Genomic DNA, 19347 nt, shown 5'->3' with positions numbered 1-19347 from the left:
TGAGCCTCCTTTGCATACCAAAGTGTCTCAGGGAAACATTGCGTAATGTAGACCATCATAGTGTGGAAAACTGGAACTGAATCCTCTGTGTTGGCTCTAGTGCCAGACTCATCCTCTGAATTGTCTTCCCTGGGATTATCAGGACTCCAGGTGGAGGCTGCAGGCAGTGTAGGACCAGGGATCCTTGGATCAAGATCCTCTTCTGGGATGCCCAAAGATTCTGTTGCCACAGACTGAGGGTGTGGGCTGACAAAATAGATCTGGTGCTGTTGGTAAGAGGCACTGGAGGAGGGGGCTGTGTGTGTACCAAGGGGGGAAAGAGGCATGATGTGCATTTCACCCCTCTCAGGCTGTGAGAGCATGACAGTCCTCAGTCAGTGTGCCCTGGTGACACACAGCCTGCCCCTTGCCCTGGGCCTGTGGGTGAGAATGGTATTCTGTATACACCCACCTGTTGCTGCCCTGATCCAGTCCTGAGGGAGATCCTGGATGTGGATGAGCCAGGTCTTCCCCTATCCCAGGACAAGATCTCTTAATCCTTCATAGAACATCCTTGGATGGCAGGTGGCCTGTGGCAGGAGGAATAAGGGAGGATGGTGCCTGAGCTAAACCTACACCATCACCAGAATTCTTTCCTCAGTCATCCTATCCTGGCACATCAGCTAGGAGTGACTGCACACTGCCTTGCGCTGGGGCCAGGGGGGTTGTTGGTAATGGATTGCATTGTACCTTGAACTGAGGGTGAGGAGGTAACTGGAACAGAGACAAGGTTATCAGCTAACCTACTCTCTACCTCCTTGGCCACCATTGCAGACAACATGGCAGTGAGAGAAACTTGTTGACTGCCTTAAGGAAAACCCAGAAAAGAAACAAAACCCTTAGTAAAGGTAGACATATTCTAAGGAGCATCCTTAGAAGTTCCAGAGATCTGGGAAACTGAATCCCAGTGAATCCTTGCCCTTAACCACTATCTGATCTGTGAGAGCAGATGCCTGAGAGCAGTCATGTGAAGCAGGTAAGAAGGGAGATTTGATCCCAGCCTTAGTCTTCCTGCAAGCCTTCTTCTTAGCTTTATACTGTCGCCTCTTCTACAAGGGTTGCTGGTGCTCAAGGGCACTGAGAACCACCTTGGGGAGCCACTCACCACACTCATGGCACCTGTTGTTTACATCACAAAAACCAGCATGGCAGACAATACATACAGTATGTGGGTTGTGATGGGCACTCCCAAGCACATTCCTGCAACCAGACAAAGCACAGACTTTCCTGGGGAAGTGTGAGGATGAAGAATGATGTGAAGATGGTAAAGAACCAGGTGGAGGGTCAAAACCAGGTGGAATGCCAACAAACCCATCAGGCAGGGACAACAAACTCTCCTGATGGCATGGGAACTCAGCCATAAGGCAAAAAATGAGTGACAGCTAGTTATGAAAGTTGAGAGCACTGTAGGAACCTGAGTCTGCACAGAAGTGTGTCTCAAGAAAGAATGAGTCTCTGCTGAGGGAGACAGGGTTGCCAGTGAGTCACTAGAGGTTGCCATATGGTGGAATATGAATTAATTTATTTTGAATGTGGGATTAAATGGCTGGGTAGTGAGAAGCATTGTAAATGCCAGTATAAGAAGCAGGTTGTATGTGAAGCAAACACTTCACCTAATAGTTAACCACCTCATCCTACCTTTGAAATACCCTGTAAATCAGTACAAATAAATTAACAAGTGGGGCTGTACCAATACCACTTTTTCTGCTGATACTGATACTGATATTTCATTTCCAGATGATACTGATATTATCAGTACAGCTGATGCTGTTTGTAAAGAAAATGAGCAATTTTTCTTTGTTTTTTTTTTTATTTCAAAAACTATTGAAGAGCCAGTGCTGTATAATTGACACAAGCTTCACACAGACACACTGTTGTTGATCTTTTTTTTATAATTTCATCCTTATCTCTTATGGATAACATACAGTGTTTGCACTTTACACAATGAGAAGCATTTTATTTACTGGAGCCATGGCCAGAGCTAAAACTGATTAGGTTTAACAATATATGGAGAAAAACAAATTGGAACGGCTTTCCTGTGCTTGGCAGTGATGCCAACTGATTATGCAGCAAGTAGCATCAACAAACAGTATTGATGGTAGGTTGGTGCAGTGAACCAGGAAATTTTTAATTACACTTGCCAAAATTAGTGCCCAATTAGTGATGGAACCAGGTTAAGGATTGCTGGATTAGTGATTGACCATTTCTACTTACTTTGGGACTCCTACTTTAAATGTCCCAAGAAATTAATCCCAACTTGCTTCATTTCTGGCCTTAAAAACTTGCATGTTCCAAGCATGATCATGATTTGAACCTGGGTTACTGCAGTCACAACTCATTGTACTAACTACTATATAATCACAACTATCTTTACATACAGATTATTAGTAGAAGAGATTAGAAGTTAGTTATATTACTCCTTACTTATCAGCTTCATTAGCCCATCTTTGTAAAAGGATGCTGTTCTTTAGCTGCCTCTGTTTGATTGTCATTTGCCATGTTAATACTGAACCTCTTTTTTCTCATCTGTTGCTGTATAATTTTTCCAGTTCTTTTTGAGTTTTTCTTTCCTTTCTCTCATTTCCAGTGCTCTTCTATCTTCATTTCCTCTGTCACATCTCATGACATGTCAACACCATCTAGGTTTCACCTGTTATCTTTGAAACTTCCATTACCTCCACTGTTTCTCTGATCCTTGCTTGGTGATCTTGGCTTCCCTTGTCATGCCATAGATCCATTCTAATGTTCTCATTATACCACACTATAAAATGTGATAAACAGATTTATGTAAAAGAGAAAAAGTTGTCTAGAATTCACATTGTGAGTGTGAGATTGGTAAAGAAAATTAGTAGAAATATTAACTTCATGCCTTTCAGTTGCTTTGTTACTAAAACATCAATGTTAAATTTTCAGCAGCGTTTGCGAAACCTTGACTTAAAATTTGGAACGGACTGGTATCGAGACAAGTATGTCCACAACACTGGAATCCTCATTCAGTATGATACAAGTAAGTTATAAGAAGTTTTGTAGTTTGACAGAAATGTTGTGGATTAACAAATGCCTCTTTAGTGGAATTTTCAGTTATTTTTAATTTTGTATACAGTAAAATCCCTTTTATCCGGCATCAACGGGACCGCCGACATGCCGGATACTTGAATATTGCCGGATACTTGAATAGAAGTGAAATTATGTCCACAATCACCACCCTACACTCATGCATCTTACCATAACAAAGATCAGCTGATCTTAATCAGCAGCTGATCTGATCAGCTGCTTAAGTGTAAGCACAACACGCTTCCTCTTTTCTACAACTTTAGGCATGATGAAGGCGTCAGGCAATAAACAGTGCACACGCAGGACTGAGTCACTGAGTAAACACAGTGCAGTGGGCTGCGGATGGCGCAAAGCAGTGCGGTCTGGTGGCCAAGGGACAAAGTATGCCTCGCGCGGGAATTTTAATCGATTTTATGAGTACACATTGATTTTTTATTGATTTTAAGGCTCGGGGAAAAATGTGCTGGATACTTGAAGCTGCCGGATACTTGAATGCCAGATAAGAGGGATTTTACTGTATTTTTTGTGTTTCTAGCATGTAGGAAAAATTATGATATAAGATACAAGGAAATGATAAGGAGCAATCAGAGGATAATAAAATTAGGAAAGAAGCAATTTTATCCATTTGTAGCCATTACAGTGTTGCAGTTCCTTGTAAATAATGTCATAATTGTTACGTATATGAGTAAGATCATAAGGCTACTCAGCTAAAATTGGGCTTTATTTCATTTTTTTTTTTTATATCAGTATTTGTACAGTGTTGTTATTCTGTCATTGTATGATATCTATTTATCAAGACCAAAGATATGAGGTGTGACCTAAAAGTTTCCACACTGTCTCAATATTTGGTTGTTAGATGCAGTGCTTGCCACTGTGGTACAGTGGGACCATGCATGCTTTTGGAGCTGAGGAGTTCTCAGGTCCACAGGTTTGAATCCTGGCCATGGTCTGAGGGTAGGAAGGGCATCCACTCTTACTGATGGTTCCCAAATGCTAAATCCAAAGTCCTTTGTGAGGAAGCACTGTCCTAGCCTTGATAAACCAGGGAAATTGGACATAAGACCAAAAAAAGAAAAAAAAGAAATCGGGGGCTTCCCCTACTTTTCTAAGCACCTCTGGAATTTTCTCAGGTGGATGCTATTCAGCATGTTTTGCATTTCTTCCTGAATCTCTTGAACATTGTCAAGTTGTCACATCTTCAGTTGATGCTTCAATTTTGGAAATAAAAAGTCAGAGGGGGTCTAATTCATGGAAGTAGGATGGGTGGAGGACCGCTGCCATATTGTTTTTGACTAATAACCGGTGGACAGACAAAGCAGTGTGGGACAACATGTTTTCATAATGTGAAAACTTGTTCATTGTATGCCACTTATCTAAATGTTTACTTATCACATTGTTCTTAAATATCTCACAACTCCAATGTAAAAGTGCTGACCAGTTGGGAGTAACTCATGTTATCAGTTCCCTCCTTTTAGATAAAAACAGATAAGCTAACTCTTGACACTGTTCTTAACTTGCCTCACTTTTTTTCAGTTGGGGTGAACTTGAACTCTTCTATTAGCATGACTACTGCTTGTTTTCTGTTATAGCCATAGACATAACTTTGATCACCAGAAATGATCCTGGAAAGACGGTTTTGGTCACGTTAGATATATTCCTGTAGATCTCTGTTCGGTCAGCCAATGCTACATTTGGTCTTATGCCACCAAGTGGGGCATGAATTATGCAGCAGTCTACTTCATGTTGAATTCTTCAATGAAAATGCATTTGCATGGATGGCCTGGCACACTTTTTCAAGATTTTTCTCCATTCTGCTAGTTGATGATTAGGTTGCTTGACATCAGTGGTCTGCATTGTCTATGTTTGAAATATGAGAACCACTCAAATGCCTGAGCTTTTCTCATAGTACCATCACCAAATGCCTGTTTAAGGGATGTAATCTCAGAGAAAATATTCGTTGAAAAGGATTTGTTTTTAAGAGTTGAAATTTTGAGGGTATGTTTGAAATGTGATCGCAGTTATTGTGTATACATATAAATATAAGTATATACATATAAATGACATTATGCAAATACTTCTATTTAAAATGTTTTGACAGTGTTATTATTTGTCATAGAGAAACATGCTGGTGAATGAAATTGCATATTTATTTTCTAAACAGATGTCGAGAACATATTTTGCAAAATTTCCTTTATGTCCTTTCAGGTTGCTAGATGTATAGTTTTGTCAAATCATGGTGTTATGTTGATTTACATATTTACATCCTCCTTGTATCTGTTTCATTTACTTACCTTGAAAGAATAATTCTATACATTTATTAGCCTCCCTCTTATTAATGTTATATTATAAATTTTGTATAAATATTTTTATTTGTAAATTTCACATTTTGAGAAAAGCCATGTAAAGTATGGAAAAGCCTGTATCACCATTATTTCTTTACCAGTTTCATTGATTTTTACATGTTACAATAGGTTATCACAAAAAAAAAAACAACAATGGAAAGCAAGTTATTATTTTAATATTTAGTAATAATTTTGGTGAGGTATTCAACATTAGGTGACAGTGTTGGGTCTTGAAGTATTTTCACTTTTGCATCTTTGCCTCACACTGCTTGTGATCATCAAAATATCATTTCATTGAAAGGTGTTTATTTTTGTTGGTAGTGGGTGCCTTCCAGCAGCAATCATTTATAAAAAGTTGGTTTCATTCAACATATGAAGGTATGCATGTTGCACTCCACACCATTCAACATAGGTATGCCTGTTGAGTCCCACATCATTCATCATGGGTATACATGTGGAGTTCCATGCCATTCAACGTAGTTATGCATGTTGAGTCCCACACCATTCAACATAGGTATGCATGTTGAGTCCCACACTATTCAGCATAGGTATGCTTGTTGAGTCCCACACAAAATTTTCTAGCTGCAATGTAACCATTACCAGTTTGTAGAGAGGCTGTCACTATACAGTGGTGTAGGTCATAAGTATTTGGCCAGCCACCAGATGATGTGCACTATTTTTTTGTTACATTATACTCCCTGCAGATAACAGCAAAGGGTTTGGTCATCCTTTACTGACTATCCACCATAGCTGGGTGCAATAACAAAAAAAATTATCGTGATAATTGATAAATTGATAGCGATAACCTTATCAGTGATAACTGATAATCAGTAATTGGCAATAAATTTATCGCCCAATGACCGATAACTGATAAATGCCGAGTGCTCTGGTGAGTGTTGTGTATTTATGGACACAGGGTGTTCCAGGAGCATTGCACATGTCTCCAGCTGCAAGGAGTCATTGAAGGACGCCATCAGCATGATTATTGTGAGTGGGGAGGAGTGGCAGTGTGAGGGAATGGGCTCTGTGCATCTTCAGCTTAGTGGAGGGGCTGCTGCTGACATGCATGCGTGTGTGACTGCCATGAAGCCCCTTGGATATATGTTTATCCTCAGCATGGATGGCATAAAAGCTCTTGGAGAAGTGACGGTTGATGTGCAGAGTGAAGTGCACTTCAACACTGACAGATCAGGGATGTGTGCGGCTGCCGACCCAGTGATGGAAGCTGATGAGCGTGACTTTCATGCTACCTACGATCCTGAGGGTAATTACTGGACTGCAGCTTGGAAGTGGGCTGAAAACAAGGAGCTGAGTGTCCTACGGAATCGAGTTGAAGCCTACTTTGTGCAACACGAAGTAAGAAAACTGTATGAGGAAGAGCTTGAGAAATGGATAGCTGTTGGATGGTTACTGCCATATGATGAGAGCAAGTATGGACCAGCCAAGGGCCTAATACTACTCATGGCAGTCACACAAGAGAACAAAGGGAAAGTGTGTCCTGTGTTGGACTTCCGGGAACTGAACACACATTGAGGCCTTCACGGCAGACAGTGACGTGTGTGCGGACAAACTGCGGGAGTGGTGGAGGTGAGGAGTAAACGCATTCATAATTAACCTTGCCAAGGCTTACTTGCAGATCAGGATTCACCTGGCCTTACCAGACCGTGTGCTTTAAGGGCCAGAAATGCTGTCTGGCATGACTGGGTTTCGGCCTCAACATGGCTCCGTTAGTGATGAAGGCTGTCGTGAACTACATTTTTTCTCAAGACCCAGTTGTAAAGCAAGGAATGTCAGCATACATTGATGACATCTTTATCAGTGAAGATGTTGTTATGGCCAGCCATGTGAGAGCACACCTGCAGAATTTTGGGCTGACAAACAAACCACCTGAACGGCTTGTTGATGATGCATGAGGCCTTAGGGTCTGGGGGGAGTACAGAGGACTCTTCTGGAAAAGAAATAACAAGGTGACTGATGTGCCAAACGAGCTCATGCGTAGGTTAATTTTTTCCTACTGTGGCAAGCTGGTTGGCCACTACCCTGTGTGCGGCTGGCTGCGGGTGGCAATGGCCTTTATCAAGTGAAGAGCCAACAATATCACAGAAAAATGGAACAATATTATTGCCTGTGGAGAAATAAGGATGCACCTTGAAGAAGTTGTCAAAGAAGTCAGGAAAAGTTATCTCATGCAAGGACGATGGAGTGCCAGCAGCGACAAGACCAGGATTTGGGTGGATGCCAGCTCTATAGCACTTGGTGTAGCTGTAGAGACGGGAGTATTGTTAAAGATGCCAGCTGGCTACCTAAAGATGAATCGTGCCATATCAGTATGGTGGAGTTAGACGCTGTCATTAAAAGGCTGAACCTCGTGCTGGCTTGGAGGATCAAGAAGGTGAAAGTGCTCACAGACTCGTCAACGGTACAATGCTGGATCTCTGATGGCATCTTGGGAAGGAGCAGACTTAAGACCAAAGTGGCAAGCAAGATGCTTATTCAAAGAAGAATTGGGATAGTGCTGTCGCTGATCGAGGAGTACGGCCTTCAGCTGTCTGTTACCCTTGTACCTTCCATCAACAACAGGGCAGACAGTCTGATGCGTGTGCCGCACCGTTGGTTGAAAGTTTCTGCTGCCCATCCTACAGCTGAGCATTCTGTATGTGCTGCCAGTGGCGAGGTAACCAACACTGACAAGATCACAGAAATTCATCAAGCTACTAGTCATCCGGGGGTAAAGCAGACACTTTACTTTGTGAAGCGAGTAATTCCTGTCACAGTTGGCAACAACAGTGTGCACCTGCCGCTTGGTAACCACCAAGTGGCAGGTGCACACTGTTGTTGCCAACTGTGACATGTGCCAGTCTGTCAATCCAGTGCCAGTGAAGTGGCAGAAAGGAGACCTAAGCGTAGAGAATGTGTGGTACTGACTGGGCATGGACATAACTCACTGTAGTGATCAACACTACCTGACCCTCATCGATTGCAGGCAATCACATTTTGCTATCAGGCGCCAGTTGAGGCTCCAGACTAGTGAAAGCATGATCAAACAGCTGGAGATTGTGTTCTGTGAACGTGGGGTACCTGAGGAGCTGCTAACAGACAATGACACTGCCTTTCATAGCTGACTGTTTGCTGTATTTGTGAAGAGATGGTCTGTGGGTCTCCACTTTCACTGTGCTCATGTGCCATCTGGCAATGGCATAATCGAAAGATGCCATCGTAAGATAAAAGGTTATCGCCCGTGAGAAAAGGCTGTTCTGTGGCAGAGGCAGTGTATCTTTACAACTTTAGGCCTCAAGATGATCTTACGTTGTCAACAGCGCCAGCAAACATGCTATATCAGTATCAAGTGAGAGTCCGAGAAGTGGATCTGAGTGAGGAGAGTGAGGCGGAAGTTGAAGGCCCATACCAAGTTAGAGACAAGGTGTGGGTAAGACCTCTGAAGGTATGGTTTGATGAGCGACACAGGAGGGGCATGATAACAAGAGTTCTGTCATGTCAAGCTGTAGAAGTTGATGGAGTGCCCTGCCAAATGAAGGATCTTCACCTCTGCACTTCCCAAAAAGAAGCTGAAGTGACTATGGATGAAAAGGCTGAAGAGCTCTACATTACCCTTAATGACCAGGCCAAGGATGGAGAAGATAGCACCTCTGACGCAAATGATGAGTCAGACCATGACGCTGTGGTTGATGGGTCATAACGTACGCTACCACAACAGACATCAAGGACTAGGAAGTCTTGTGTGTGTGAATGAGATTCAGGGGGGAGTGTAAGCATGTATGGCCTTGTTCAAGTCGTTGGGCGGATTGTTGATTATTCATGTATTTGTTAGTGTAATTACATTGTTGAGGTGAACTGGTTGTGGGCTAGTCCAGCTGTAAAGCAGGAGCTTTGGGGGCGGCAGGAGTGACATCAGCCACGGAGGTCAGGACACCCACTCGAGCACCTGCCCTCACCTCTACCTGAGGAGCCACTATGGTCGGTGCCCTTGCTGTTACCTCAACTGTAAACATGCTGCATTCATATTGTTTGTTTTAATTAAAGAGAAAAATCTGATAAGACTTCTTGCTTTACTGCTACATAGCTAGAGAAAAAGAAATGAAAAGAGCTAAGGACATTATAGCAGAAGTGGTGGAGGAAGGAAGGGGGATAGTTGAACAAATTGAAGAGATTTACAGGATTGGAAAATTGGACAAGAATGGAAAAAGACTGATGAAAAGATTCATGTCATAAACAGCAGTGGAACATATCCTGCAAAGAACAGGAAAATTGGCAAAAGTAGAAGTAATTAAGGAAATATGGATAAAAGAGACATGAACAAAGAAGAGAGAAGTAAACTGAAAGAGTTGAGAGTAGAGGCCCAGTCAAAAACTGAGGAGAGAACACAGGAACAAGCGAAGAAATTTATTTTGGAAATTTGTGGACATGAGAGTGAGGAAATGGTGGTACAAAGCTACTATGGAAGATCACTAAGCAAAAGTTTTAAAAATTATGTATACAAATGTAGACAGTTTGGTGTTGAGCCTATTGGAACTAGACTACCAAAAAAACAATAAACCAAATATGGTATGTTTAATGGAAATCAAAATAAAAGAGGAAATAAAATTGAGATTTGCAAAGGAAGGATGTAGCACATGGAGGAGAGACAGAAAAGGAAAGGGAGGAGGAGGAGTGATGATATTGGTAAAATAGGATATTGTTTTTGAAGATGTGGAAAATGGTGATGGAATGACAAGAAACTTTGAGTATTGTGATTAAGATCAAAGAAAGTGAAAAAAGGAAAGTTATTGTGATTAAGATCAAAGGAAGTGAAAAAAGGAAAGTTATTGTGATGTACATACCAAAAACTAATGCATGGGAGACCAATAGACATAAAAGTATGCAACTAGAAACAAAAAATAATATAGAGGAAAAGATAAGGAAAAGTAAAAAAGTCCTCTTAGTAGGCAACTTAAACACTAAAGGAATTAACTGGGAGGAGATGGAAGTGAAAGAAAATGTTGGGTCATGGAGCGAAGAACTTATGCAAACCATGATGCAGAATACAATGAGACAGTGAGTGTACGAACCTACAAGATGCAGAGGAGAAAAAGAACAATCACATTTGGACTAAGTGTTTACAAAGACCCCAGACACAAAAACCCCAGAAAGTAGATGGAGTATGCATTGTCAGAGTCCATTGGGAAGAAGTGATCATGTGACAATAGAAATAGTACTAAAGGAGGAAAAAAAATTGCACAGGAAAGAACAGTACAGAAATGGGAAATGGAACTATGCTAAGGCAAACTTTGTAGAGCTTAGTAAATTTTATGGAAAAATGAACTGGAAAGAGCTATTTGAAGGCAAAGTAGTGCAAGAAAATTGAGATATTTTTGAGCAAGTATAAAGAGGGGGTGCAACAGTTTGTGCCGAGTTATAAAGTGAAAATTGGGAAGTATGTGTAGAAGCAAAAAAAAAGGAAAAGGACAGGGCATGGAAGAAAATGATGAGACAACTGAATGGAAATACTAGAGAAGAATACAGAAAGGCAAGGAATGAGTATGGTATAATAAGAAGAGAAGAAGAAACTTTGAAAGTGTCATAGTAAGAAAATGCAATTCAAGGAAGAGCCCAAACTCTTCTACAGATACATAAGTGGTAAAATGAAACAGGGATGGCTTAAACAAGTTAAAAAGGAAAGGAAGAATATATGACATTACTGAGGAGATGAGTGAACTAGTGAAGTGGTATCACAGAATGAGGGAATACAAGAGATACAAGTAAAGAGACAAGAAATCAAGAAACTGCTGTAAGAGCTGGATGTTAAAAAAGCTATAGGATCAAATCAAGTAAATGGATGGATATTAAGAGAATGCAGGGAACAAATGGAGAAGCCCATATGGGATATAATCAACAGCATGTTGAAAGAAAGAAAAGTACCAAGGGATTGGAAAAGAGCTAACATAGTGCCAATATACAAAGGAAAATTAAAATGGGACCATTAAATTATAGACTAGTGTCACTAACAAGTATTGTAAGCAAGCTTTGTGAAATAGTAGTTTAAGATAGATGAGTGCAATATTTAGAAGGTGAAAAGATAATTACAGAAAAGCAATTTGGATTTAGGAAAGGGAGATCTTGTGTGAATCTGCTGAGCTTCTATATGAGAGTAATAGATGGAGTGCAAGAGAGGGACAGATGAGTTGATGCTGTATACCTGGATCTCAAAAAAAAAAAATCTGATAAAGTTCCCCACAAAAACCTAAAGTGGAAGTTAGAGAAAGAAGGAGGATTAAATGGAGCAACATTGAGATGGATGGATGATTACTTACAAGGAAATGAGAACAGTAATCAGAGACGCTAATTCAGGTTGGTGTTAAGTGACAAGTGGAGTACCACAAGGATCTGTGTTGACACCTGTTATGTTTCAAATGTACGTAAATTATATGACAGGGGATCTGAATAGTTATATAAAACCTGTTTGCTAATGATGCAAAATTAATGAAAATAATAAAGGATGAAAATGACTGCAAGGAGTTGCAAAGGGATATTGACACAATACATGCTTGGAGCCAAAAATGGAAACTAGAATTTAATCCCAGAAAATGCCACATGTTGGAGATAGAAAATAGTAAAAAGAGGCCTTCATGGAATTACAAAATGGGAGGAGAAATAATGAAAAATAATGAAGAAAAGATTTGGGAGTAATGATTCAGGACACATTATCATCTGAAAGGCACGTAAACAGAATATTCAGCTCTACATACAGCTTGTTAACAAACATTGGGTTGGTGTTTAACTATTTGGACAAAGAAATGATGGAAAAAATTATAACAACCATGATACGTCCTAAATTAGAATATGCAGCAGTAGTTTGGACTCTGGATTGAAAAAAAATATATATGGAAACTGGAAAGAATATAGAGGCTGGCAACAAAGATGGTACCAGAGTTGAAAGACAAGCATAAAGAAAGGCTTTAAGAGATGGGATTACCAGCACTACAAGAGAGAAGAGAAAGAGGAGATCTGATAATGGTGTACAAATTAGTTAACAATATAGAAAGAATAGACAGAAATGACTTGATACTACAGACGGAGGAGAGAGAGAGACGTTTGAGAGGGCATGGGAAGAAAGTAGAGTGGAGGTTTGAGTGACATTAAGAAATACAGCTTCCCATATCAAACTGTTGAAATCTGGAATGATTTGAAGGAAGAGCTGGTTGCAGCAAACGGTGTACACATGTTTAAAGAGAAACTGGATAAATATGGAAATGGAGGCAGGACAAAATGAGCTTTGGCTCGTGCCCTGTACAATACAAACAGGTAGATACAACTAGGTAAATACAGCTGTTTAAACACACACACACACACACACACACACACACACACACACACACACACACACACACACACACACACACACACACAGGAATTTAATGTGAAAAAAAATGTCATATAATAGAAATGGAGAAAAAAGTGAAAATAAACCAAAATGGAGATATAAAATGGGAAATGAAGAAATGATAAAAGTACAAGAAGAGAAAGGTCTTGGAGTGATAATACAGGATAGTCAGCAGAGAAGCATGTAGAAAAGATATTCAGAGATACTTATAAAATGGTGAGAAATATTTGAAAAGCATTCTACTGCATGGATAAAGATATGATGAAAAGGATAATTACCTCTATGATAAGACCAAAGTTGGAATATGCTGAATCAATGTGGTCTCCCCACAAGAAGGAACATAAAAAAAAAAAAATGGTTCCAGAATTGGAAGAATTAACATATGAAGACATGTTAAAGGAAATGAATCTGCCAACATTGGAACAAAGAAGAGAAAGGGGAGATTTAATATTAATTCATAAACTGTGAAATAGAATGGAAGAAATAGATAATGAGAAACTGCCACAAAGAGAAGTAGGAAACACCAGTTACACAAAAAGACAGCAAAAAAATAAGAAAAAGGGAGATGCTTGAATAACATAAAGAAATGTAGTTTATCCCCCCAAAAAATATAGAAGTTTGGAACAAGCTAAGTGAGGATGTAGTATTGGCAATGAGAGTGCACAACTTTAAGGAAAAACTGAATAAGTATAGATATGGAGACGGAACAACACAAGTGTAACTCAAGCCTTGTAAATTATAACTTGGTAAGTATACCTTGTGATATTTTCATGTAAGGGAACTGCGTACCTGGATGCTTAGCCAACGTTTCAAATTTTTATACTCAACAGTGGAAACTCAACTTGTTTGGCTACCATTGCACATTCATGGCTCTGCCTGCTCACCCTGTTTAGTTGCACAATGATAAGTATAGTGCAAATATAAATTAATACTGTATTAGAGTAGTGGAATGCTGTTTTACCCTGAATGAGTGAAGCACATGGCAGGAAGTGTTTGTGATGAAGTCTGCCAAAAATCTATTCCTTTCTGTGGCAGCCTGCAAAGAACTGGGCTTGTGCCTGGCATGTTCCTCATCCATCTCCTCACAGCAGCAGAGGTTGAGGTAGAACTTGTCACAGGATCAAGGCTCCTACTTCAATCTGTACATGGACCTTACACACCCATGTGTGGAGTACAGAGAGTGTCTGAGTTACAAGGTAACGAGTTGTGAATGTTCAGAGATACGAGCAGTCTACTAGCAAAATTAAATTGTGGTTTCTATGTTGTTCCCTTTGCTAACCAAAAGTTTAAATTTGGCGCTACACGCCATTTTATCTAGTATGCCACTTTGTTGCTACCCATGCAGTGCAGCAGCATAGCGAAGGACCATACACAGAACACAGAACCAGAACCAGACCAGACCAGAACACAGGCCCTGTAGCAGTTTATTTTGAGATACTAGTTTAAATTTTAGATTTAATTTTAAAACATCTTACTGCACCGCAGTGAATCTGGCTTGAGATTCCACAGCATACAGACCTCCACCAGTTGGCCTTGGAGAGGCAAATAGATGGGAGGGTTGCACTGCATGGTGCAGAAAGCCTGCTCCAATACATTAAGTCCATGAATAGGCAAACATGCCTGTCTTATGCTTTCAGCTAGTCATCTTAATAAATTATATGAATAAAAGCATGTATAATCTGAAGAGCAGAGAGGGAAAAAGAAAAAAAATGTACAGAGAGAGAGAGAGAGAGAGAGAGAGAGAGAGAGTGTCTTGTAACTTGGGACTACACCTGCTGGACTTTGGCTACACTCACTATTAAGTCCACAAATAGGTAGTCAAACCTGTCTTATGCTTTCCAACAGCCATCTTAATTATATGAATAAAGGCTTGTATATCCCAAGAAGGGGAGAGAGAGAGAGAGAGAGAGAGAGAGAGAGAGAGAGAGAGAGAGAGAGAGAGAGAGAGAGAGAGAGAGAGAGAGAGAGGTGTTTCATTTTTAACCCGGGTTGTGTGCTTGGCATATTTGAGTCTTGTGTCTAGCAGAAGCCTCAAGCCTGTTACTACTAAGTAGTGTCACATTACCCATAAGGCAAGGTGCTTTCTCTCTCTCTCTCTCTCTCTCTCTCTCTCTCTCTCTCTCTCTCTCTCTCTCTCTCTCTCTCTCTCTCTCTCTCTCTCTCTCTCATGGTATCTAGTATCAAGCAAGTAAGCATTACATTGTTTGCAGAATGTATGATACTTTTTTTGTACTGAAAAATTGTGATGATGAGTTATGAGCAAAACGACTTACAAAAAACCTTCTGGAACATATCATGCTTGTAACTTGAACACCCTCTGTACTGCTTGCTTCAGCAGGGTTGAATCAAAAGGAGTTTGTCTTATTAACTCTCTTCTAGCTATTTTCAGCCTCTATCTATTTACTAAAAGGTTACATCTCTTGCTGTCTTCTATCACTACTTTCAGGCTAACGAATCTGATCTTGCTAACTGCATGCCTCCTCTCTCATGACCTCACTGCATAAAGTTTTCTTCTTTCTTTCACCTGTATTCTGTGCACATCCTCAATACAAGAGTTAACCAATGTTTTCAATCTTTTATCCCTTCTATTAGTTAAATTTGGAACTTCCTGCCGGCTGCTGTATTTCTTTGTACCTATGACTTAAACTCTTTCAAGAGTGAGGTTTCATTACACTTATTATTTTTGATATTCCTTTTTTGACTGCTCTTTAGGGACTGGCACCTTCATTTTCTCCTCCTCCTCCTCCAACTCCTCCTCCTCCTCCTCCTCCTCCTCCTCCTCCTCCTCCTCCTCCTCCTCCTCCTCCTCCTCCTCCTCCTCCTCCTCCTCCAATATTCTTCCATCATTACTCCTTTTCTTGTCCCCTCTCTCTCTCTCTCTCTCTCTCTCTCTCTCTCTCTCTCTCTCTCTCTCTCTCTCTCTCTCTCTCTCTCTCTCTCTCTCTCTCTCTCTCTCTCAAATGATGTCACATTGTTTTCAGTAAATAAGTAAATAAATAAATGGATAAATCAAAATTATTATAATGATTATAATTACTATTTTTTTATCTATTTTATATATATATTTTTTTCATTTTTTGTTTGTTTGCCAGAGCTGCACCTTTATAAAAAATAATTAATTAATTGAATTGAGAAAAAAAAAAATATGGATATCATGTATCTTTAAATTTGGTGCAGATCCCCATTTAACCCTTATAGATTTTGCACTCCCACATTGTATTTTTTTCACATTGTACACCCATTAAAATTTGTACTTCTGTCTGTATTGCACACCCTTCCATATCATGCACATGCCTTATGCACACACCAGTCCAATACATTGTTCTGCTGTTTATTAACAGAGAGCTATTGTCATAGTTGAGAGAGATAAAGAAGTAGTCAAGCTACTATTGCTCCTCTCTCTCTCTCTCTCTCTCTCTCTCTCTCTCTCTCTCTCTCTCTCTCTCTCTCTCTCTCTCTCTCTCTCTCTCTCTCTCTCTCTCTCTCTCTCTCTCTCTCTCTCTCTCTCTCTCTCTCTCTCTCTGACTTGGATGGAATTCATTGCACTAGAGCTAAGTACCAAGTTTGTTTAGTACATGAAAACTTAAAAAATTTAACTGAAGTACGTGTTGTTTAGTACATGAAAACTTTTAGAATTTAACTGAAATATGTGTTGTTTATTACATGATAACTTTTAAAATTTAAGTGAAGTTTATGTGTAAACTGACAGTGAAATCTGCTTGCATTGGATATGGGAAAATAAATGCAAAATCCTGTATGTAATATATCATGTAGGTAAGATACAGGAGTTATGCTCTACCTTCATTTTGAAATAAATGCCTTACTCATTAAAATTTTGGATTAAAGCTTAAATCTTGCCTGATATATATGAGATATAAAGGTAGGCTTGTCACATCCATTATAAAAAAAGTTCCATATTTTTATTTTATTTTATTTATTTATTTTTTTATGTAAGAGGGCCACTGGCCAAGGAAAAAAAAAAAGGCCTACTAAGGTGCTAATCCCCAAAGTAAGATAGAAAAGAATCATTGAAAACTGAAGGATAAGTTACTTGAAACCTCCCTCTTGAAAAGTTCAAGTCATAGGAAAGAGGAAATACAGTAGCAGGCTGGGAGTTCCAGAGTTTAACAGAATAAGGAATGAATGAATGAGAATGCTTGTTAACTCTTGCATTAGAGAGGTGGACAGAGTAGGGGTCAGAGAAAGTAGAATGTCTTGTCCAGTGAGGTCATAGGAGGAAGGAAGCATCCAGTTAGCAAGATAGTGTTAAGCTAGTAAGGCCATTTGAAGTTACAGGAGTGGACTACCCTGGAGTTAAAGCAAATTTTGTAGACTTTAGTCCCTCTAAGAAAGTGCATATCTGCCTATTCACCTCTGTTTCTATTGGAGCTGTACACTAGAAGTTGTTGAATATTTAAGTACTGAAACCTTAATTCAAACATTCTGTCAGTATGCTGCCTGACAATCATAATAATGCCATTTACTTCACTGAGTCTTTCCCCATTATTAGAAATGATAGATCATCTATCAGTATCATAGATCCTAACACAGAGGAAATGCTCTTCAATATTTTCAGTCTGTGGAAAATCACCTCTCATCTACTAAACCTCATCTTCTTTTTCCTCACAGAAACAAGGTGTCTGGGGCAACAGATAGTAGCCCCTTCTCTGTTCCCTTTTACTTCTTCTATCCTCATATTCAATCCAAAGCTGGATGTTGTGTCTATGTGTGCAATGACCTAACTTGCTCTTGTTCCCACACTCTTGAATGTTCAAAATTTCCTACCATCTGGCTGTGACTGCAGAGCCTGTCTCAAAGTAAATAAATTAAATTTATCAGTGCTGTATATTTCTCACCTAACTCCTCCAACTTTAAAATATTCTTTGACTACTTAACTTCCAAAGTGGAGCACATTCTGACACCTCCCCATCACAGAGATCTCTGTTCTTGAAGACTTCAGTGTTCACCATCAGCTTTGGCCTTCTTTTTCCTTCACGGATCAACCTGGTGAAGTAGCCTTTAACTTTGCTATCTTCCACAACCTACAGCAACTAGTGCAACAAATCAAATCATTCAAAAGCATTTTGAACTCCTCTCCTCTAACTGACTGTCTTCAGCTTCTCTCTCATCCCCACAGGGTTGCATCTCTTGCTATTTTATACCACTATTTTCATGCTAGCTGCTCTTCTGATCTTGCTAGCTGCATGCCTCCCCTCCTCCTACATCGTTGCTGCACAAGACTTTCTACTTTTTCTCACCTGAATTCTTTTCACCTCTCTAATGCAAGAATTAACCAGTATTCTCAATCATTCATTCCTGTTTTCTGGTAAACTCTGAAATTCCATCTGGTTCTGGTTCTGTATTTCCTCCTTCCTATGACTTGAACTCTTTCAAGAGATAAGTTTCAAAACATTTATCCTTGAGTTTTTTTTAATATAATTTCTGACCTTTTTGGGGACTGGCACCTCAGTTGGCTCTGTTTTTCCTACTTGTTGTTGTTGTTGTTGTTGTTGTTGTTGTTAGACAGTGTGTCTCTTACATAAAAAAAAGAGCCCCTTGGCAGGATAGCTTCACAGGACAGATGGACATTGGAAAAAAAATTGCCCCAAAAATTCTTTCTCTAGGGGAAAATTAAGAGTTGAACTTAAAACAGTGGTTGTGAAATTATAGAACACTATCCCTGGACTTGTTAAAATGACATCTCTGTAAATTTAGAAACATTAACACCTTCTTACCTACTCCTTGGAAGAAGGCTTTTTCCTATCCTCTCATGAGGTATGAGGGAGGAAATGCAAGATCTTGCAGTGGATAACCCTGCCAATTATCTAAGGCAAGGCTTTTACTCATATGTAGAAGAAATTGCCTCATAGAATGGTATATCATAGCTAGTTTCCTTACATAGCATACATATATGTATTGGAGACTGTAGAAGATAGCTAGAAGAGGACACAAAGTGGGTACATCATCACTTCTTTCCATTTATTCTTGTCCATCATCTCAAGTAAAAATAACAGAAAATGCCTTGTAAACTTTTTTCTTATGAATGAATATTTGACAAGATATTCATGGTCACTGCACAACCTTGAGAAGATTGGTCTTAGAAACATGTATTTATATATGGGATGTCTCATGAGGGAAGTGATATACTCATAGAAAAAAGAAAAATCAAGTCATTCTAAGTTGTGTAGGCAAATGGTTTTAATGCCATCGTTTAGAAATTACAGGACATTTAAATATGAATGACAAGTGCTATCCAACCCCTTCTTTCAATATCCAAATGATCTCTGTTGTTATAAGGCGTTCATTATATTCTAGCTATTACTTGCTACACTGACACACCTTCCTTAATTTTACCTTATCTTTATTTATAAAAATCTTGATGTGCACTCAAGATGGGAATGCTCACCATTGCTGTCCTCCCTCCCTCCCTCTTCCTTGCCAACTCATAGTGCATTCATACCTAAATGTCCTATAGCATTTAACCATAGAAAATTTCCAACTTAGAATGACAGTCTTTAATTTCAGTGAGTATGC

At 39.6% G+C, this 19347-nt stretch overlaps 1 protein-coding gene across 2 annotated transcripts in view; it reads left to right on the top strand.

Moving 5' to 3' along the window:
• LOC135111515 (uncharacterized) overlaps positions 1 to 19347 on the top strand; it is a 716663-nt gene that overhangs the window by 148026 nt on the left and 549290 nt on the right. The window contains exon 28 of one of the 2 annotated variants that reach the window (XM_064024883.1): positions 2956 to 3046. In XM_064024883.1, the coding sequence (XP_063880953.1) occupies positions 2956 to 3046 (91 nt within the window). Of the gene's footprint in view, positions 1 to 2952; positions 3047 to 19347 lie in introns of both variants that reach the window. The other variant, XM_064024882.1, reaches the window with a different exon arrangement.

This window comes from Scylla paramamosain, chromosome 22 (genome assembly GCF_035594125.1).
Source record: "Scylla paramamosain isolate STU-SP2022 chromosome 22, ASM3559412v1, whole genome shotgun sequence".
Taxonomy (NCBI): Eukaryota; Metazoa; Arthropoda; class Malacostraca; order Decapoda; family Portunidae; genus Scylla; species Scylla paramamosain.
This window is presented reverse-complemented; position numbering and strand designations above follow the sequence as displayed.